The 23,959-nt window shown below is 37.8% G+C and overlaps 1 protein-coding gene across 2 annotated transcripts in view; it reads right to left on the minus strand.

Annotated features, from left to right (window-relative positions):
• The window catches only part of BICC1 (BicC family RNA binding protein 1), a 113,626-nt gene that overhangs the window by 41,082 nt on the left and 48,585 nt on the right, over window positions 1–23,959 (minus strand). For both annotated transcript variants that reach the window (XM_054205597.1, XM_054205599.1), the window contains one exon: window positions 16,412–16,481. In XM_054205597.1, coding sequence (XP_054061572.1) covers window positions 16,412–16,481 — 70 coding nt within the window. The remainder of the gene's footprint in view (window positions 1–16,411; window positions 16,482–23,959) is intronic.

Below are 23,959 nucleotides of genomic sequence, written 5' to 3' on the forward strand. Positions count from 1 at the left end.
CTTCAGGTAGAGAATATGCCTGCTTAGAAAATGGGCAGCAGTGAGATGCTGAGAAACTCAGAAGTCATCTTTGTTTCGAGTTCCATATTCACAGTTTGAAGTAAAAAAGATTTCCAGTATTAGTTTTCCACTAATTGTTTCTCTATAGCAAAAAAAAAACCAACAAGAAAACCAGCCCCTTTCCAGCATCTCCTACAAATCTGTCATGTCCCATCAAAATAAACCAGGATAATGCAGAGCAACAGCTGTGGACAAACAACATAAGACAGATGAAAATTGTCCCCACAGTTTAGCTGTCTAAATATTTGTGGGAGAAGACAAATTTTCCATTAAGTGTAGAAAAGTCACGAAGTCAAATTCTAGCTCATAAGCATAGCAAAAAGAGTAAAGAATTGATAATTCAATCAACAAAAATTTATGCCATAGTGAAAAAGTTGCCTTCAACTGATTTTACTATGACACATTTCAACCAGAATTAAACCAAGAATTTTTGCAAACACTTGTTTTTGGTTACTACTACTACCAGGAGTAAGAGTCACTCCAAAAGTTATTTGCAAGAACAGGACTTAGAAAACAAAGACACTGCTTGAGAAAAACTCAAAAATATCACTTGGCCCTCCTCATACGCTACCATGGCAGTTTAACTCCTGGATGTCACTGCAGGGCACAGGATTATGTCAATATTTTAATTAGCAGCTATGATTTTACATACCTCACTGTCTAGATAAAACTGTAGCCTGCCCATACCAGAAAAAAAAAAAAGCTGTGATTAAGCCACTGGCAACTAAAGAAGGTCAGCAAGAGTGAGGAAAAAGTCCACTTTAATAGCAGGAAGTAGAGATTTGCAACATTTTCAGACCAAAACTCTTCAGTGGCATAAATACAAACCCTCTGTCTCCCAGAAGTCCCAATGAGGTTGGATGAGTACATCCAACCCTCTGGAGTCCCACCTCCTTTAGGAGAGGCGTGGGAGCTTTAAAAAGCAGACTCTCCATCCTCTCACAGCAGTTTCAGCGCCAGCCCTTCCAACTCAGCACAAGCCAGAGCTGCGGGTCCTACAGCTGCCTTCTCCTCTGCTTCTGCGGGTGGTGAAGCACAGACACGCAGAGCCCTCATATGCCTCTTTATAGCCACTCACTGAACTGCTCCAAACATCCGCTCTGTACCTGACCGGCTTTTCTCCACCGAGTAAGGCAGCAAAAGGCCAGGGGAGGCAGGGCTGAGCCACTGCAAGTAACAGCCTTGGTTCAAAAGACACCACAAATCTGGGTGACCTGCCACCCACTAGCAAAACCGGCTGGGACAGCACAATAACCACCCCTTGGTTTTAAACACCAAGGCACTAATGGCAGAATACTCATTGTGAAATATTACAACTTCACATGGTTGGGGCCGTGGCAAGAAAAGTGACAGGAACTTAACAAAAGCCAAAATATTCTGCAGTCTTACCGGCGAGGAACGGCCCCCCAGCAGCCGCTCTCAGCCCAGCTCTCTGCTCCCCGCCAGCAGGTGAGAGCAGAACAGCCAAGGATACTGCTGGCACATACCAATTTAGGAACCTAAATTTAGGCACTCAAATAGAAGTTACCAGGCATTCATTTTCAGCTACTGCTGAAGTCACCAATGACTGTGGTTCAAGTTTTATTTACTAAAATGACAAAAGAGGAAGAAGCAAAAAAAAAAAATAAAAAACCCTGTCTGTCATTGGGGGTGAAGCTGATTGCCAAGAAGCTCTTACTTCTTGACAACTTCTTCCTTTGGGCTGCTTTGTTATTTACACAAAGGAGTATTTTTTTTAATATGACGACTCAGCTAATTAAAAGCACAATACGTTTTGTCATAAGCTTATATACCTTATTATCTCTTTTGTCCTGCATTTTCCCAGTAATTCATGCTACAAGTGGCCTTTTCTATAGTATTTTTTGGGGGGTTATTTTTCTTCTAAGCCCCTCACTCCAGAACAAACTCCATCTTCACTTACTTACATACAGAATCTAAAACTCTGCTCCCCTCCCCAGTGCACAGATGTCAGATGTGCGCTGTCATGGCTGTTCTACATGGATTCCATCTTGCAGCATCCTTCAGTAAGCATCTAAATCAGGATCCGCTCTTTCTAAAAAAGTCTCTGAAGTGAAGGACTGAAATACTCCAGGTGGTCATTTAAGCCATCTCTTGTGGCAGGATCTGGTATACCACAGCACTGTTGACAGTTATTTAATGTGTCCTGAAATATCACCACTGGTATGCAACTTATTACACTAATTATCTATCCTTGTCCTCCCTAAAATCCAAGGGAAGTCTCTATGACAGAAACGTTTGCTTTTAATCCTGCTCTAAGTAGACACTGATAACAATCACCATTTTCCTATTCCCTCATAGCCTTCATTGTTCTTTTCTTTATAGATAACATTACATTTTTTTTAAACTCTTCCTAATTCTTGTTTCAAAGCATCTCCTTTGCTTTCCCCTGGATTGTCTTCAAATTGTCCAAACTCTGAAGATCAGCACTGGCAACTGGTATGATTTCACTGGTGAAAACACAGCAGTACTAAGTTGCACGAAATAAGTATTTCTGTTATTTACAAACAATAAGCCTGAATATACATTCCCATTTGCTTTATTCTGGGATATAACATCACACTCCAGTTCCTGTTTAATCTGTGGTACATAATGACCTTTAAAACCCTTCCTTCAATACCATGCACCTGATCTTTCTTCTCCAAGCAGCCTGGGTTGAGTTACCATTATTGGGTTGTTCCTCATTTTGCATCATTTCTTCAATTTGTTTTGAGTGTGAACTACGTTCTGTGTCAACTTGATGCCGGTTGCAAATTTTATAAATACATATTATCCCATCAATTAATGACCAATGAAAACACTGCCCAGTACGAGAGAATACATCAAAATATCTAACAGAAGGAAAGATGCTACGTTTCTATCATTTTAAGGATGGGAAGTCACTGTATCTCCTTAGATTTCAGGCAAATCTCCTGCAAGCAGAAAACAATAAATACTACAACTAATCAGTCATGTTCAGTGTTTTTTTCCCCCCCTCCCAGAAAGTGTATGCTCATTCTGAAAGTTTGGTTATCTTTGAAGTGACCAAATATATATCTATAAGCAAATTGATTCATATTTGTGATTCTCCACATAACAGCACCCACAGAGGCAGGAAAACGAAGCTGAGATTAACTTCTCACTGCCCTCCATTACAATAGAAACGGGAGATAAGAAATATACACAGGAACATATTTTGCACATGTATAGCTTAGTATAACTACTAAATTTACTGCTAAAAATCTTGGTGGCAACTGTTTGGCACTGTAATATTTTAAGCAAGTCCCACAAAACATCTTTCATTTTCTTGAAGCCCTGTATTTTCTCAGCTTACTTTCTTGACTATTATTCTCCTCCAGCATTGCGAAACCTTAAGCAGTTTATGCTATTTGACATCGCACTGGACACAAATCTAATAAGCTGGATGACAGTTGCACTCAAATTTAATCCTTTTTATTGCCGTCTTGTTTTACTTGCACACATTCTAATTCTGTTTTGTGATTTTTAGCAGAATGTGCCAATATCCTCAACTCCCATGGACTAGAAATTAATGCTTTGCGTTCCCAGTATTTTAAGTCATACATATGTTTTGATGCAAGACAAGACATCTGTTAAGTGTCTAACAAATAGAAATTGCAGTCAACTAAATTACATCTTTATGGAAGTAGCAGACAGATATCAGATATGAGAATAGTGACATGTTAGGTATTTAATCACTGGTCTAGGACAGTAATGAAAGTCTGCATCAATATAGTGGTGTTTACCAGCTTTTCCCCAGGATATTCATCAAGTAGAACCTTCAGAATTGTGTCTGATCTCATTTCCAAGACTAGGATATGTATGGGAAGTCCATGCCAGACGCTTATGAAAGCTGGACTGTAATCCTCCTCTCCACTTCTTGGTATATACATTTTTACCCGGTCCTTCCCCCACCAATCTTCCTCTTTCTACCTTAGACCTGTTTTCTCATTATCTTTATAGCATCTTCATCATTGACTCTTTACTATTCTACTCTTTCAAAAGCCTCATTTCTTTAAGATTCCCACTATAACCTTATGCTTCCTGCCACGTCTTTGCTGACTCACATCTACCTCTTTCCAACAACTGTCAGTCGCTTCATCAGTCTCATTTCCTCTCTGTGTCTCCCGCTTCCTCCATTCCACTTCATTCCCAACTTTTTACTTTCCCACAGCTTTCCTCCCATTAACGAGAGATCCATTTGCCTTTCCCTTTCACAGGAGTTAATAAAGGGAGCATACGTTGCCAATAGTCATCATCGACTAGCCTTGGTTGATCAACACTGATGGACAGTACCAGTCTCACTAGTTAAACTATACCAATTCAGCAGCTTCAACTGCTGCCACGCAGCCAAAGTTACAGGCTACCGGGGCTCTCGACAAGCATTTACCATAAAAAACAATTATTTTGTAACTGCTAAAAATCAGGGGGTGGGGGGTGTGTGGTTAGTAATCACAAGAACACTATTTAATGCCCTGGATTTTTTTTGCTCTGTAGATCTGACTTGGTTTACAGGAAATGTTAGTCTTGCCAAATAATCAAGGAATAAAATGACTAGCACAGTTTACACAAAGTTAAGTTTGTACAGATGAAAAGCTTAAAATTCTGAAAACCATATTATAGTTATTTTTCAGATATGCCCTCCTACTGCTACTCCAGAAAAATCATATGATTCAAATTATAGTTTCCAGAGGAAGTCATTAAAGAGACTTTCTATCAATGATGGTTTCGTATGTTCGCACTTGGTCTTTGGCACAGACTCAGTCTATATTTAGAATGCACACTATAAAGAAAGTTTGAAACCAAAGCGATTTAAAAAAAATAATCAGAATTTCACTTATAATGCAAAGAGATTTGCAGAAAAAGGACGATAATCACTTCCGTTGTAATTCTAGAGTGTTTATAGGAGTTGCAGAAGCTTGAAGAGGGCAATGCAGTAGCCAGCCCTACCTGCAAGTGCTACCATCAGCAGAAGAGGCTGGAGCATCATGGGAGGCACAGGCTTGCTTTGGGGAAGATTGGTCTTTGTGTGGCAGTTACAGAAGTACAGTATAAAGAAACTGAAAAGACTATAAAAATATTTAGCCAGCTATAGAATATGAGTATATAGCTATTATCACTTCAGAGTATAAAATGCAGTGTTCCCCCCAGTAATACTGGTGGGCATATGATTATTTTATTTCTTTAAAACTGTGACAAGATCCTTAAGTGGATTTCTGCTGTGCGTGCTACTTTCTCCATGCTTCTGAAAGCTGTTTTAGGGCCCTGGCCTCCTCCACTCAAGCCATTTTTGTGACAAATCAAAACAAAAATTTGAATCATGTTTACTAATCTAACACATCATTACCATTCACTGACCAATGCCTAATGCATACCTGATGTGTTTAAATTAGCATCTTCAGCTAGGCTTACAAGAAGTTTTTCGTATTAGCGTCAAACGTTTGCATACAATAATGCATTAGATTGGCACGAAGAACTCCTCAGCACCCCTGAAAACCTTCTGAAACATCACAATTTAAACACATGGAAACAGGAGTTTAAAAAATCTGAAACATGACGCTTCCCTTTTCTCAACACTTCTCCAACCAATCCCTGAAAAAACTACATGCTGAAAAACAAAACAAACACATACTGTGGGCTTCCACTGACATTTGACACCATGAGTTTATCTTCTCTTATGAAAAATACTAAAGAGTATGAATAATCCCTTCTCAAAAGGAAAAGAGTATTAATGAATGGTAATAGTTAACAAGCAGATACCATGTAGCATTACAAGCAGATGATTGACTGCAGCCTCCCCAAGTCTGACAGACTAAAATAGTTAATTGATTGACAGAAATTATCCAACAAACATTTTCTGTATTCTGATGATCGTCACCAATGATGCAGACTATCACTGAATTTTTGTAATCTTATTTCTTCTGAAAACACCGATTTGATTTACATCAGAGCAAGATCAAATCAAAGAAAACAATTTTAAGCAATTCAGAACACACAAATTACAAACCAGCATAATTCTATAATTCTATAATCCAGCAAGATTCTATAATTAGAGAAAGGCATAATTAAGCAAGTACTTCTCCATTTTATAAAGAACTTTCAGAACTAAAGTACTCTGCATTTCAGATTATGTAGCTGTTCAGTTGTATTTCACCCAAGTTGCATGATTTTTAAAAAGCCCCATTTATCAAGTTAATCCATTTTTACCTCTGGGGAAATGCAAAACAGCATTAGTTTTACTGTAGAAAGGTCAAGCACACAACTAAGTTTAATGCCATTCTAAGGAACAGAAAAAACTTGCAGTTTCCCAGATCATGTATAGATCTGACTGAAGTTTTATTTTGTGAAGCAGCTGCAGATATAAGAAATAATCTTTTTTCCTCCCCTCAAATCTTGTTAGCATTTTCAAAAACACATCAGAGCATCCTTTACCTCCTGACACGACTACCTTCAATATGCAGAAACATACTGCTGCAGAATTCCTGTGTATGAGTGTAATTTAAAAAACCCTCTACTTATATACACAGTTATCAGCTGGACAATTGCATAACAGGATGAATCTTTTTTTCTTGTTTTTAGTGAGGTCAAATAAAAGCTGCAAAGGAATTTTGCTCCACACATAGAGAGCTGACACAGAATACCCAAACCAACCATTGTGTTGTCATGGGCACCAACAAGGAAGAGGCATTTAAATGCCAAGGTTTTTAAGAAAACCTTTACTGAGCTGGTATAAAGTCAGACATATGACTTTATACCTTGGGAACCAAAACCAAATAGCTTTAAGAAAAATTCCACTGACAAAAGCGCACAGGCCCCAATAAACCAGCAGTCCCGAATGCCCTCTCAGTCAGCGGGTTTGACACCGGGGCATGCCAGGCTGGAGGACCCAGCTGCCTAGCAGGTAGCTATGGAGCCAGAGGGGCAGACCTCAAGCATGCAGTAAGGCTAGAGAGATAAGACCACAACTGCGCTGTTTGGCAGCTGTGAAAACAGTTCTGCCTCCCCGATTTCATTTCTAGCAAAAGTAGTTACTGGTCTTCCCTTAAGAAGTACTTGGAATACGCACAACCCAGTGCATCTTTATCATTATTCACAACATACAGAATAAGGCTGTCCTAGGGATCTGGTGATCAAAAACTATTGTGCCTACTGCTATTATATGAAGTTATCTCAAATTTATGCATTGGGATTCCGTTTCCACTCACAGACGGGAAAGACACATGGAGTAACTTCAAAAGCTCATCCTGCAGCACCTTTTTGGTGAACTTCAAGTAACCAGGAGGAGAGCCCCTCTCCTCGGGGAACAGGTTCCTACAGCACAGAGTCATCAAATCGTCACCTCTGACCACCTTACCACATTGGTTATTGACAGGGGACTATTCCCCTTGCCCTGTAAAGGTGGTGATCCACACGAACAAGGGAAGGCACCCAACAGCACCACCAGAGCCTAAACCAGTCCTCAGATTGGCAGCAACGATAGAGTTGCTGGCAGAGTTCCAGCTGGTGTACAGCACGTTATTTTCTTTCTAAGAAGCAGACTGGGCAATTTGAACCTGTGTTTCCATTCATCTGCACTGAAATCAATGTCGTGACAACAGAAATTAAAACTTGATCATGAACAAATACAAAAGTTACCTTTGCTTTTAAGCACTTGAGCATCTAAGCACTTCAGAGGCTTAGAACAGGCTGTGGTTGTTCAGAAGTGGACATCTCTCCATACATGTTCAGCTCCTATCAGAGTTAGGGTACAGCCTTGCAGGACAGCAAAAATTTCAGAAGCACCCGAGTGGATTAGAAGCTACTTTGTCCAAAAGCTCCACTGCAGATCTCCAAGGGCACGATTAATTTATTTTTTCCCCTCCTTTTCTTTTTTTTTTTTTTTTTTTTTTTTTTTAAGTCAAGCTTAAGGCTCTAAGCCAATTAAGTGGCTACTCATAGCACTGAATTTAAGGTAGGAAAATTAATTGATTATATCCTGTGTTTACTCTCTGCCACTCTATTTGTTTTGAGGGTTTTTTTGTGAGAACAGCAGAAGCTACAGTTATTTAACAGGGAACAGCACACAGAGAGATGAAAGTTGGTCAAGAACGAAAGTTGACCAAAACTATGAAAAATTACTGTTACATTGTTGTAAACATTACTTGTTTCATTAACAAGTCTGAAGTATCTGTAGTCCTACAATGCCGTGTGACCTTCTCAGGCGGGGCTGGCTTAGCATTTAAGACCGACATGCAAAATAAAACTCAATGCACTATTGCATTTACAGAAACACAAACCATGATCTCCTTTTACAGTAAAGAGTATTTTTCTTAAGCTTAAAGGCTGATAAATTAACTACACAGATTCGTACTGGCAAGCATAGAAGCAATTTCAGCACATTAAGCTTTGTTTCCCATTATTCACCAGATCATTTTTAGGCAGGTTCAGAGGTTATATAGGGTTATGAACGAAGAGACTGTCATTTTAGAAGTGAATGAAGTTACAGGAGGACTTTTAGAACTTATGCACATGAAGACTTTTAACACAGAATTTACATGGGCATATTCTTTAAAAAAGCAGCAGGATTCGCTTTTATATTCAAAGAATTAAGATCAATCAAGCGTAATTAAGGAATTTAGCCTTTGTAAGAAAGTGTTTTCATGCAACTTAAACCATCAATGAAACATACAACCTTGAATTTCTTTTGAAGGAAAAAAAAAAAACCAACCACAAAAGCCCCACGCACTGATACAGTAACTCTAGTTTACACGCAGATGTAAATTCTCCTTCCTCCTGCCCCAAGACTTAAGTCTCCATTTGCCAAGCAGACTGTATACAATAAAAACCAATTGATTTGAAACATTTCTATGTTCAGGTTGAGGCCATAAACTATCTAAATCTATATAAGGAAGCATGAGAATACTCTTAACCTCAGTGCCCATACTCACAGAAGAGAGTTGCTTATTCTCCTCCATATTATATATACATATACACACACATATATGTATGTGTATACATATATGTATATGAAGGTGTGCATATACCTTTATTTTAACTTTCCAGACTACACTGATCTTCTCTGTGAAGAATTCAGTAATTCAAATATAAAAAAGCTGATATTACACTCCCTCACTACATTGTATAAACAGCAAAGAGGTTCATCCACAACCACACTAGCCTGACAGTGATCAACTCTTGAGTTTAACAGGGTACCAAAACAGGCTAGACATTTTTATCTGGTTGTTTTTTTGAAATGCTAGTTTTATATATGTAGATGAATTAAAAAAACACCCCAAAAAACAAAAAAACCCCAACAAACAAACAAAAAACCCCCCAAAAAATCAAAAACAAACCAAGCAATTCCTCCTTACCATTCACTTCTAGGAACACTTTTAGAAATGGTCTTAGGATATTGTACAGAATGTAACCATTATTGAGAGCACCAAACAGGATTTGTTATAATAGAGCTCTTGCTATTTAAAGCAATGGATTTTCATAGCCCCATACTGGGTTTTGGATTGTGGGGAGGTTGTGGGGTTTGTTTGCTTTTCTGTTGGTTGGGTTTTGGTTTCTTGGGTCAGATTTTATTTTTTTTTAATCCAAAGAGCCAGACAAACAAGAAACACCATCCTCCTGCCCACAATCAAAATGAGAAGGTAAAAATCTCCAAGCTCAACAAGGGTAATTAATAGATGCTGTATTCCCAACAACTGTAGCTTTTCCACAATACAACTAGTTCCAAATTACTTTTCAACAAAATTAAAACAAAACTCAAAGCAGGTATAATATATACGCATCGTGAAAAAGGAAAAAAGAAACTAACCTCTCTTCAGCCCAGAATAATGAAGTCATTTCAGAAAACAGACAAATAAAAAGCCGTGTTATGGCTACAACTATATTAAGTAGGAATAATGTGTATATGTAAAGCCTGAGAAGAGGAAAACACTGCAGACTTAAAAACAAAGCAATCCTAACTATCATTGTTCTATATGCATATACACACATGTACATACACAGCATCGCATCATATATTCGAACCGCAGGGTCTTAAGTCTTGTAGATCCCAAACTGCTGGAAACAGAGTTCAATTTAAAGAGTTATATAAGACAAAGAAGTCAATAGCCTAAACTGTGAGGTCATTTGTAGTTATTTTATGCTTGTTTGACCAAACTCAGACTTTGCCAATTTCTTGGGGAAAACTTCAGATTATGTAACTGCACTTTGCAAACATGCCAGCCCCTGGAGTACACCAAGCCACCTGCTATTTAGGAAAAGATTAAGTATGTAACTTAAAGTTTAGGAGCGTATATTCAAATCCTTTTAGTATTCCAGCAACAATTGAAAGCAGAGAAATCTACTAATTTCTCTAAACTTTGCATTTTTTACAAAAATATCATCAATGCGAAAAGATAGAATCCCCTAAAGTGAAGGTCCCAGATCACTTTATGCCACACAGACACTTTTCACTGTACTCCGAGTTTCTCAACTGCTGCCTCATCACGTTCATTGCTTTGCTTAGCAGTGTTTTGATTTGGTGGGGTTTTGGGGGTTGTGGTTCTCGGTTGGGATTTTGTTTTGGAGGAGGGAGAATCCAGAGACCTCCAGACACACTAGAAGAGGTTATTATGCTGGTTAAAGCTCACATTAACTCCTACAGAATGATGCTGCACAGGCTTATTAACTCTTCCATTTCTCACTGACATTTCATCATGAAATAGTGGGTTTGAATATGACGACTGACAGTGTCTTACTCGCACCCATTAACAGATTGGAACAAAAGTATTGTACAAATGTAGGATTCAGTTCAGTTCCAATACTGAAAGCAATATTGCATAACGGTCAGCGATTAGTTTGTTTTACAAAATGATGCTTAAGAAATGATGTAATCTCTCCATGGAACACGCGTGTAAGTTAGGAAGGTGTCTGCACATGGGACACTAAAAACTGGCAAGTACAATGCTGACGGGCCCTTATGTTAACCACTTCTCCATCTATATTTTAGTATAGAAGATTTAGCATCAAAAGCAGTTTTCACTCTTTTAAAAGATTTTGTTGACAAACAAAACGGAGAAAATTCAGTATTTCTAAAGAGAAAAAACCAACACTATCTGACAAGAATAAAATCAGACTGGAGTTCTATCAGAAAATCTAAGCCAAAAGAGTAAATAACCCAGCACTGTATATGCACACATTCGTAAGGCTCCACAGCCTGATGCCACATCTTCTTTCCCTCCCTTCTTCCTCTCAAAATGTAAACTTCAGCTTTTATTGCAACATTGGGAAACAACTGAAAGTTGATTTAAAGGTCTGAAGCAATAAATAGAGATTACATTTTAACTTACTCTTGATATCTAAGGCAGTAACTTACATGCAAGTTTGGCCTTAAGTTTGCCATGTAGTGACATTTCTGTTTTAACAAAAATGTCAGTTTCTAGCTTTTATCATAATGCCTTTTGAAACACCCAAAGCTCTTCCCTTGTGTCTAAACAAAATTCAAATAGATGGGAGCAATATTTAACTAATTTGGTTGAAGTCTCTCAGTACAGTTATTTGCCTTAAATATGGTATCACATTTGCTAACTTTATTTTCCACGCTGTCTCTGCAGCTTAAGATGCAAAGAAGGAAATACTGAACTCTGCTTGCAAGATAGCTTGCGAAAGGCAAAGCTTAAGGAAAAAGTGTGAAACCAAGTTTTCAGGCAATGAATGCCAGTACTGCCCACTGCTAATTATTGCTGCATTCCTTCTAATGTCTTCAGTGCCACTGTTTCCTCCCTTCTTGCCATTCTCCTTAGGTATCAACTTGATACGCTATGTGCTTGCCTTGCCTTTGAGATATGCTAATGAAAAATAGCATGTAGTAAACGTTTTGATAATAGATACTAGTTTAAATTTAAAAAAAAAGAGTTACTGAAGCTTGATTTTTGAAACGGGAGATGAAAGAATAAGTAAAAAGAAAAATCAGGTGAGGAAAAAAACCCCCACTCAAATAGAACATAGACTGGATTTTTTTTTTCTTAAACAACTTAAAATGAATCAGTAATACGAGGGGGAGAAACAGAAAAACAAACAGAAAGCAAAAAACAATAACCCAACAACCCCCAAAACCAGAAACAGCAAATAAAAGAACAGATGAAATGAAATAAGAGCAGCTCATGAAAGAAAGAAAATAAATGAGTGGGTAACTTCAATAAACAGAGATCAAGAAAAGCTGGATATTGTAATATGGAGAAAGATGAAGAGGAATGAAAATATGGGAAGAACAGGGAGAAAGAAAAAAGAGCAACAGAAGTTCAGGAAAAGCAGCCCATTTTTAAAGTGAACAGTTAAAAAGACTCCGGAGTTATTCCTGCTCGGTAAACTCAATTTACTTTGCATTTCCCCTTACCACCTTTTTTAATCTCCCACTATTTTCCCTGCTCCAAGTCTCTGAATGAATTCCTGCCTAGAGCCATTAAGTTTCCAGGAGCTGAAATGATTCTTATGCTGGTTGTTACCCAAATGCTATTTCAAGGCTGTCTGCATTCTGAGCACATGCACATCCCCATAACTTCTTTATGGCTGTTGACATACAAAGGCACGCACCTGCATAGAGGGGGGAAATAATTAAAAGAAGGACAGACAGACAGGAATATGAGTGAAATCTAAACTCACATATATCCTAATGTTCCTAAAGAGCAATTTAAATTACCCTCAAGAAGCACTGCTGCTGAATAACATGACGTTCACCTGCTCCCAATGCATTAAACGTTACAGACTCAGACAACTGTATGGGGAAGCAGACTGAGGGTACAGTTTGGGTTAAAACAGCTAGCAAATGCACAAAACACCCGCATATCCAATAGTAAAGATTATCCATGGTTAGTTTTAAGCCAACCTGGTCCCCTATGTGACAACATAAGCACGAGTGACAGCACAGCACAAAGGGATGAACAAGAAGAGGAGAGCAGGACAGTAACTTGAGAAGGGAGAGCGAAAAAAAATGTTAGCTCACGCCTGCTTTGAAAGTGTTTGTGGAATTACAGTATCTGACCATTTAAGATTTGGCTATCTACTCTAAACTTTTATACCACTGAATAAATCATTTAAAGACAATTAATAGCATTCCTAAGGAACAGTAACCATAACAGAGTGAAAGAGTATGTTGAGAGCAAAAGGGGAATAGATAGAAAAGTCACTGTCTCTCAGTTTGATCTTTAATTCAATAGACAACGGAAGATCTGAAACCTCCAGAACCTGCGGTTTTGGTATGCCCTGAACTCTTCAGCACCCGTGCCAAGCAGGGCATACCATGCCAGCACCCATTATTTCATTGCTGCTGCACAGGAATCAGTCATTACAGAAGTGCTTTAAATTGTTTCACTTCCTTCTCTGAAGCCTTAATGTTACAGGATCTCTTTGTCCACCCAAACAAATCAAATGGCTTGCTTAAAGATGCTACTGGAAGATTTATATCTGTTTGTGTGTCTTCTAAACATGTATTGCAAAATACTTTAACCCTCATCACTAGAGTAAGACTGCAGCATCTGGTGTTCTTTAAGGCCAGGAGATTCCTGTTTCGCTCTTTATGAAACTGTTGAGAGTTGATAATTGATTTTTTAATTCTAGCTTTTGCAAAGAGGTATTCTAGCAATGTCATATTGAACAACAAATTTTAATTAGCAAATTTTAAAAATTCTGCATATGCGAAATCCAGACATTATTTTTCTGCAATTCGAGTTTGAGTTAATGAATTACCATTATGATACTCGATATATAGTATTTTGTGATCATCAATTTAAAAGTTGTATTCCAAATAACACAGAAAAGAAACAATTTAACAACTTGCAGGTCATCTACTCTTATTGCTTTTGCTTCACAGTAAGTTTTTTTTCCATAAGAACACAAAAAGATTGTGGGTCCTGTACAGAACTTAAGGTGTTCAGCAAGGATGTGAAGATTATTATGCACACCTTATCTGCAGGTTTCAATACCTATGCATGTTTTAGAAAGAAAATATGTATTCTGTCCTTATTGATTTAGTATCGATCTCAACTTAAAAACCGGCAACAGTAGTGAGAACACCACTACATTAAGCCTTAAATGTTCCATGAGACAGAACATGACAGAAACAGCAGCACAGATAGAGGTGTCTTCCTAATGATGTTTTTTCCCCCCCTCACATTTTGGGAGGAAGGCTGCGAACAACCAGAGGCCCCAGCATACATCCACAAAACGTGAAGCTACTGAAACTGCAGGAAAGTTATACTGGAAAATGATATGAAAAATCTGGTATCACTTGATGCTGATAGGGTAAAGTGTAGGGTAAAGTCTGTCCATCCATAACTGCTACTCCCTCCCTGAATGACTGCTTATCAGGCACTGGGTTCCCAGCCAAGGAGACAGGGAAAGATAGCATGTTCTGACTTCAAGCAGTCCCCAGAGAGGCGGCCAGTTATTTGTTGCAGGCTCTCCTCTCAATCACAAAATGTCATTAAGTGAAGCTAGAGTATGTTAAATACTTAGAATGTTTTCCCTATATAAACAGCTGCTGTAGCTGCAAATGGAAAGTTACTGAATTGCAAACAATTGATATCAAGTGTTAACAGAAAATATAAACTACAGTTTATTTCAAAAGTAATAGGAACCTCTAGGTTAAGGGGTTCTTAGCACACACACTGTAATTTACTTACTTAGGTGTATATATACACACCAACTTCCCAGAGCAAAGCTAGCCAGAGAGTGAGTCTTAACTCCAGAGCCACCCTGCAATCCACAGGCATTTAAAACATTTTTTCATAGTATAGCATATATTGCTAAAATGCATAGTTTGTGGCCCATCACTATCTAAAGTTTCTTTTGGCATAAAGACTTTCCAGGATAATTGTTCCCACTGCAGCTGCACTCAGTATGCCCAGCTGTATTATGCGTTCCCTCCCCTCAATTTTTAATTTTATTATCAGCTTATAACTTTTAGCTGTTTTATTTCCCCTGGTATTCAAATTAATTCCATATACTGATAGAGCTTCACCACAAATCTAACACTATCTTCTCTTTGAGATCACTAATAAAGAGGTTAAATTAATCTACATATAAAGCTGCATCTTTAAGTACCAATCCAGAATCCCAGCAGCCACCTCATATCCCTCTTTTCACAGCTTTTCATTCATGCTTTTCATCTTCAGAACTAGGCTTATTTAGATTTGAAAGAAAACAAGGGCAGGTATTGCTTTATTTCTTTTCTCTTCTCCCCTCAAAAGGAAAACAAACTCTCCTGCCTCAGTTTCCTGAGGAGCTTTAGCTGTGTATCAATGCACAGCCCCTCCAGCAGAAAGGATGCAGAACAGCACAGGCAGAGCCCAGGTTTGCACAGAGACTTTGTCACTCTCGCATTACTATAAACACTAGCTCCACATATGAATATATACATACACGACACTTGCATTTTTTCTAGTCTGAATTCCTTCCCCATTTTTCCCCTCTCAAGTGAGAGACATTTTCCATGCAAGCAGACAAAAAAGTTAAATCAATTTGTACTTCAATACCATGTGGGAAAGTACCTCAGAGACTGAATCTCACTTTACACCATAAAAGTGTTATTATTCCTGCACCTTTCTAAAGGGATTTTTCTTCCCATGAGACCTCCTTCATTTACAAAGGTTTTTAGCCCACATCTCCACCTATACATTTGAAATATAATGTACAGAGAAATTATTTGAACTCCACTTTCTTAGGTTTAATATGTATCAGCCTGAACAGAAATACATGCAATGTTAAAAATCACTCCCAATTTCATTTTCCCTGCAGAAGAAGAATTAAGTATTACTTTCATTCAGTCACAGCTATGATTCTTTAAGAACAAAACTAGAAGGCTTATTTCAAAAAGACACGTTCCAGATTGTATAACTTGGTTCACATTAATAGGCTGTACTTCCAGAAGAACCATAATTTAAAACACATAACACTAGCCATTCCTAAGAAACAGCTCTCCTTCAGTTTCTTAAAGAAACCCAAAAAGCATGCAGACTGCCTCTGTCGGTGACACAATGAGGATGTATTGTTCTAACTGGGCTTGACCAACACACATCTTTCTTTGTACTCTATAAAAACAAACAAAAAAACCCCACAGAACACCCACTAATCTACAGTGTTACCAGAAAGACTAACTGGCTTTGCCTGCTGTAAAATAAGGAAACTGTTCAGATTAGATGCAGAGTTCTACAGAAGAAACCACACATGCCAAAGACAGTAAGTACAATAGTATTGACAGCAAAATACTTGGCAGAAGTACTAAATACTTAAAATGGGTTTGTACCTCAAACACCTATATTAGCTATAACAGCTAATCCCACCCCATAAAAAGAATAAAACAAAATACCTTTTTTCGATTTTGCTCCAATCTTCAGCTTTGATGGCCAAGCAATCTGTGTATTTGTTTCTTCCATAATCTGTTAAAAAAGCATTTATGAAAAATTAACTTTTTATTGTTCTCCTACAAAGTCAAAAGTACATTTTTTGAAAAGATGACATTTGCCATTTTAAAATCTGTTGACTACCGTTACTTGTAAATAGCACAAGTCATTAACAACTTTTCTGGTTTTCTTGAGAAGAATTTTTGTCTGGTGATAGGTGGAGTTGAGTTCTGGTCATTCAAAAGAAATCCAAAGAGCAAACCAAGACGCTCAATAGTTTCCATGAAGTTCAAATGACCACTACTAGCTACACCGTGCTCTAGGTCCATCTAGGAGGGAGTATCAAAATTTTGCAATTCAATAAAAATACTACTTTAGTTATCTTACAATGGCTTCTAAGCTAAGCACATCAGGTTTAAATTAAGTCCTTTTGAGTCCCTATAAGTAAAGATACATTGGTTTGCCTTCACAGGTTGGGGTATTTTTTTGCCTCACCTTTACCTGAAAGCAACTCTTCATTGTAAGCCTATCCAGACTTCAGAAATTTTACTTCTTGGTTTAGCAGTTCAGAGTAGAGATTTGACAGCATTTATTACATCCCTAAACACAAGCACACTTAAACTTTGAAATCCATGAAGTCATTTTGCTCGATGTAGACTCTCATTCTGTTGCTGTCTTTGTTTTAGTGAAAAAGTCCATTAGCCATAGGCATATTATACTGAAATTTAATACCAGCACAGAGTTACAGTGCATCACTAACATTTAGTAGTAATACAGGAGAAGGAATTGAATGACACTGAAGACATATATATGAATTGAAATTCAGTTCTAAGAAGTGTTGGACACGTCTACTGAGACTAAAGAACTTCTCTTATACTGAAATCTCATCAATAAGTATGAGATCATACCTGTCATCACACTTGAGATGAGAGTATCCAATCATTGTAAGTAAGAAAAGAGTATCTCATCATCATAAGAAGAAATGAGAAAGATCTGCCCATATTAGTCCACAACAACATGGTTGTAGGATGCCAAGAAAAGCATATCTATTTAATATCATGCTGGGCTGCATCAGGCAAGACATTTTTTAATAGAGATGTTGATTATAGAAGCCCCTGATGAGTTTTCACCTGGAACAAATTGGCCAGTTCTGCTCACACATGGACAAGATTTTGTACAGCAACAAGCTGTACAAAAGGTCCTCACTCCATTGGGTCCTCACTCCATTGAAAATTTCAGTAACATATTATAAAAGAGATTAAGAGCAATCAGTTTGCTCAGCTTGACTAATGTTAATTAGAAGGGCTCCTAGAATCACAGAACAAATTTGGAATAAAGGGACTCTGGAAGTCATTTAAGTCCAACCTCATGCTCACAACAGGGCCAACTGCAAAGCTAGGTCAGGTTGCTGTCAGGGCCTTGCCCACCAACCTCTCTTTACCTCCAAGGAAGGAGATTCCACAGCCTCTATGCACACTTATTCCAGTGCATGGCCATTTTTACTGAGAACTTATTTTCTCTTATCTGGTTGATTTTTCCTTTGCTCAACCCTTGGCCATTGTTACCTGTGCACTTTTAGGAGGAGCCTGACTCAGTCTAATCACCCATAGGGTAGCGGAAGACTACTACTAGATCCCTCTTTTACCTCACCTCCTCCATGCTGAACAAACCAAGCTCTCAGCTTCTTTAAGTACATCAACTGCTCAACCTGGTGATCATCCAGTGGAGTCCCTCCTGCTTGTCAGGGTCTTTCTTGGGCTGAGCCAGACATAACTGGACAAAATGCTCCACATGCAGCCTCACAGTAGCTCAGTGGAGAGAAATAAGCACTTCCCTTGATCTGCTGGGTCACACTATTTAATTAGTTAGAGAATCTATGTAAAAATACTTCTGCCAGAAAGGGGGGGTAATAAGTATTAGAGAGATTATTTAATACATATGATGGAAAGAAGTAAACAAGTGCGGACTGTAAACTTAGGCTGTAAACTAGAAAAAAACACTAGCTCAGAAGAACTGAAACAATACTTCACTGCTGTAAGTGGGAAAGAGGTAGGAAAGGAAAAGGAGAGAGTTCTTTAAATGGCAATTCTCAGGATCTGGTTCCTCTTTTTTAAAGCATATTTGCTCAATTTCCACAGAAGGACAAAAAAATAAATTGCTCTTTTGATTGCTGATACAAACATGAATTATAATGCACAAAAAGCAAACATGATCCAAAAAAGTCAACTTGCCAAAATTGGTGGGGGCAGCTAGAGATGGGGAGGTTAAGCAAACAGTACATTTTGGTACTTCTAGTCATCTGCAACAAGCATAAGCAATAATAAAATAAATCAAATTCCAAAGTAATTAACAAAGCCACTTCCAAGAAGAGAATTAATGCATTAAGAAAACAGCTACAATACCAATAAGTTTTCCATAATAGTGTAATTCAGAACGAAGGCAGACTTCTCTAACAAGTCTTAATTCTTATCTTCTCTATCCAAATCCCTAGGACACCACAACAACTTCCAGATTAGTACACCATGTGGAAAAACTGAAAGTGTCAGCCAGACTTCATTATACTATAGTTTTGGTTTCAGCAACTATTGGATAATAAGTTACAGCTGAAATAAGACATTTCCAGGAGGGTGAAATTCTATCAGTAACATACACATACTTTTCACAATTTTCCAATCCAGATGTGAAAAAAGCTATTTTAAAGAATTCACTTGTGTCTGATAGAGGGCTTTGGGCCAGGATTAGTCTCAATTGTGCAACAGGCGATGAAATACACAGAAAACAGGAAGGCATTAGCTAAAAGGAGAAGGGAGATGCTAAAACAAAGAACGGTGCGGGACTGAGTTAAAGAAGATCCAACATAAAAGGAACCACAAGAGAGGAGACAGAAGAGCAGAGAATGAGTATCATTCAAGACAAGTGTTAACATCCCATCAGTTCTTTACCCTCACAATAAAGTTTGGAGACTTTTTGTCTCAAAGAAATTAAATCCTCCCCATTTCTTGTGCTAAACCAAAACAAAATGAAAGCCCCACAAGTTCAGAGATGCACACATTCTGGGGACATACCAGAAAGACGCATATGAGATCTTCAAAGGAAAAGAAGTCTGACTGCCAGCCACTGAGATTTGGCCAGCTAATATCCTTAAGCTCTTTGGAGAACGCAATGCTAAAAATTACTACACTAGAGCAAAAAGACACTCAGTTTGGTCACTACAAACAGAAAGTTTATCTCTTGTCTTAGGCAGTTAGGCAAAAAAAAAAAAAACCACAAGTGTAGATGCATTTAAGTGAAGTGTATGTATTGAAGTATAAAAATGCCCAGAGTATGTGCTGGCTTTCAACTCCAAGCAGTAAAATTTATCATCACTTCCAAGCTGATTGCAATAATCATCTTTTCCACAATTTTGAAAACCACACATTATATAGGAAAAAAAAGTTTTTGCTGCAGCACTCATTTTCTCGCCAGTGAAAATAATTTATCTTGCCTGTAAAACAATTTGATAATTTTAACAGCCTAAAAAGGTTTGCAATGGAAAGTAACTTCTGGGTTTATTTTTGAGAAATCAGGGCTTCCGTAAGAACCCTTAAGAAGAGTTTAAACTATATTGCTTACTTTTTAAACTATTTATTGTATTTATTTTATTATGTATTGTATTTATTGTAACAGCGTCACAAAACTCTAGAAAACAAGAAACTGAGTTTTCACTACATCTGTTAAACTTGAAGGTAAACACGATATTGGAAACTGTGCGACAGTAAACCCTGCGTAGCGTAGATCGCTGCTGCATTGACTTTTAGTTCTGTTTTACCATTCTAACCCAGGCAGTTTTAAGCGCCAGGATTTTATTTTTTTTTCCTGAAACAAATTTGGAATCATTCTATAAAACCCTCAACTGCATGTTGCAATGGAATAGTTCTATTAGTGAAAACTCAGTGTTATGCCACACACCCTGCAAACAGTAGTACTGCTCTCAAATGAGCAAAACAGAAAGAGGAACTCACTTTACAAGTGATGTAGATATATACATGTATTTCAATTGTATAAATACTTTTATTACAAAACATATAGAGGAAGTTCAGCCTAGGGATGAGCGAATGAGAGTTCATGATCATCTAGAATGCAGAACAGCACCTCTGCTTAGGCTTCTCTTCTTTTCACATAATATAAGTCATAGGGTTTATACTAATCAGTGCTCTCCTCACCCTGAGGGATCAACTGACCAAAAGAAGGAGCAGGCACATTTGGCAGCAAGATTTAATCACATAGTAAATAATCTCATGCTGCTGCTTCTCAAAATGCGAGAACCTAAGAAATAATTTATCTACATCTCCTTTCCCCAAGGGAAATTGTGGTGTTTACGTTAGCCAAAAATATGTAAGATATTCTCAGTGGAGAACATACAGAAGATGACATAAGATACTGGAAGATACCAAGAAAACAAATAAGACTGTGCCCTGACCCTGAAAAAACTGGCTCTAGTTGCAAATCATTGCAAATAAAAAAAACCCTCTAGCTGTAAGGCAGCTGGAGGAAAAGCTTTTGGCTTGCTCATATTCCAGCTTGAAAAATTTATAGTTTAAGCACTTTGGGGAGTTTTACATTAAGACAGTAAGAAGTTATTTTTCCTTACGTTGTATTTTTTTGTTTAGCTGATTTTGGATGGAAACTGGAATGTCCTGAATGCAAAAAACAACCAACCCCAAACGCCCCAAAAGCCCATGAGCCCTTCAGAATTCCAAGGAAGTATTTTACAGGCAGTAGATGAAAAAGAACAACGTAGCAAACAGACCTATCTTCATTTAAAACAAGCACAATAAATAACAGTAGTGTTCTGTATAGTTAGTGTTGTTATGAAGTTATCTATTTCCGATCTTCCCACCTTTGGGATTCACGCGTCTCAGCCATTTGTGCCTCAGTTCTTATACACAGTGAAAGGAAAAAAAGAGCAAGAGAGGGACCCACATCTGCCAGCAGGTTTCTGTAATCGGTCTTCTCAACTTTAGCTCCAACGAGCTCATTCCAACTGAAGCGACAAAAGTAACTCTCAAAACTGCAAGTGTAACTGCCCAAACACCCCAGTTTGTTATTTAATCAATGGAAAAACCCTCTCTCAGTATGAGGAATTAGCTTCCTCCGTTTAACCTTGCTTAATACAACAGAAGATATATACACCATTTTAACATGTAGAATGCTTAGACAATGAATAAGCATAGATGTTAAAAACCTTGTGAAAACATTTAAATTATATTTTTAGGAGAGATAAATATAGGTTAAGATAAACATGTAAGAATTTTTTTTTTAAATGCACAATACTAGGTTCTGTAGATACCTTGAATTTTTAATGCTATTAAAAACTCTAGAAAGCAAGGAAATTCCATGCCCAACCATGTTTATTTATCTGTCCATGCCATGTTTTGAACAGCTGAACTTTTATATTCAAGGAGTTTTCTAGGCTTTCCCCTACAGGTTAAATAGAAACAGAAACACCTGGGTCTAGATCAACAACATCAACGACACTAGACATTTAAACACATGAAATACTGCAACAGTACCTTATTTCCAACTATCAAACAATGCAAATCCTCAGAGAGCACCTAACTCCTTTGCTACTTGGAATATTTCAGAGACTACGCCCCATTTCTTGTAAGCAGACAGCAAATCCTGTCTGAGCACCTGGTGACAAACACTCAAAGCTGAACATCCTGCATGAAGTATTTTAGCTTAAAAAAACCCCACAACACTCCAATAAAATCCAGAATACATTGTAAGCAACGACCTAAAATTTCAGTAAGTGGAGATAATACAAGCAACTAACCTCCATTTTAATTTGGCACCAAGAAATAAGCTTCAAAAATTCTTTTCCCTAACAAGAGGAACTGCCTTTAGCATTCTCAAGGCTGGACGCAAAGTTAATCTCACTAGAGTTAACTGTAGAAATGACTGGGTAAATTATACAAAAGAAAATTAAGGTGAATACCTACAGATGACAATATCCATGAAAATAAAAATCATTATTGTCTCTGAGGCAGATAAAACAGAGGTGGATGAGAAGCAGGGGAGGGAACGAAGAAGTGATTCTTCTAACTTAATTAGCCCTTCAAAAAGTGATCCAGTTCCGTCTGGCGTACTGGAGACAGCTCTTTCTCATTCATCAGGTTAAGTGGCAAAGCAAAGAAGATGACACTATAGGGAAAAATAGTTATATCCTTCCAGATCTTGGATTTTACTCAGAAACTGCCTCTGTGTGCAGACAAAAAAATTACCAAAAAGTGTACAATCAAGACAGGGACAAAATTATATTCTGAATTACCTTTAGAGTCACTCTTCAAGTCTTCCACAACCCTGCGATTACACATCTCACAGAGAGCACATTTCTTAGTACAAAATCATCTTCCAGCAAGACAAAAAGGTATGATCGAATAAGATGTGATTTTTCCAAGCAGTATAAAGTTCAAAACTGAAAAACGTGTGATACAATGCTAATGGAACAAGTTAACGGAAAAAGTAAATGGGGAAAGAGGGAGAAACGACTGTGAATTAGAAAAAGAACAAAACCACATTGAAATGAGACAAGATATAGATGGCTGAGATGCATCAGTATCCATTCCCACCCCAAAAAAAATAAGTTACAAGGACTGAGTTCTCCATCAAGCAGATATTGGGGAGGGACTGGATATTAATTTCTATTCCATGAGCACACCTCGGAGCAGCAAGCATAAGGGCACCTCTAGAGAATTATTACTGGCAACGTGACCATCTGGAACTTCAGAGCCAATTTCATCTGCAAGTTCAGGATGGCCCCTAATCTCCACTCTAATAAAGCATCAATCAATATCCCTTTCTCCACTGACATAAGGGAAGAACTATAGAGTGCCTGGAGCCAGAAGAAAACCCCAACAGGTATTACTAAGAAACAATTGCTTCCCAGTGTAAATGTGTACAGTTAAAAATTGCTGCAGAGGAGGAAATCCCATGTGTGAGGGTAGGACAGGGAAGGATGTAAAAGGATGAGAAAAAAATATTATTTACATAAAGGTCATGATAATAGAAATTCTATAAGCAAATGTTTGGTAATCTTGTTTTGAAGTCGAATCTCCGTCATCTCCATCTGCTTAAAGAAAACGCAGCAATTCCTTATGGATTACCATAGGATTGATAAATTTATGGAGGCTAACTCATACTCAAGAAATATTTCACACACAGTTGCCAAAGGAAAGGTGACTGGTTGTTTTGCTACATCACTGCATCCATCCCCATTTTTAATGAGACTGTTTTCTGAGAATTATTTTCCCCCAATCCTCAGGAAAATTTGTTCCATCAATTTTACAGAAGACAAAGATGAAAGTTACTGTGAAAGACAGCAGAGGAAAAAAAATTAAATCCAGGAATATCAATAGTAAAAGAAAAAGTAGTACCATGGTAATGGCCTTTCAAAACTTGACAAATACGTTTCTCCATAACATGGAGACAAGAGTTTTACTGTCATAAAGATTAACACTCTTTTTGCAGACTCA

The sequence above is a fragment of the Rissa tridactyla genome, chromosome 6 (assembly GCF_028500815.1).
Source record: "Rissa tridactyla isolate bRisTri1 chromosome 6, bRisTri1.patW.cur.20221130, whole genome shotgun sequence".
NCBI classification, from domain to species: Eukaryota; Metazoa; Chordata; class Aves; order Charadriiformes; family Laridae; genus Rissa; species Rissa tridactyla.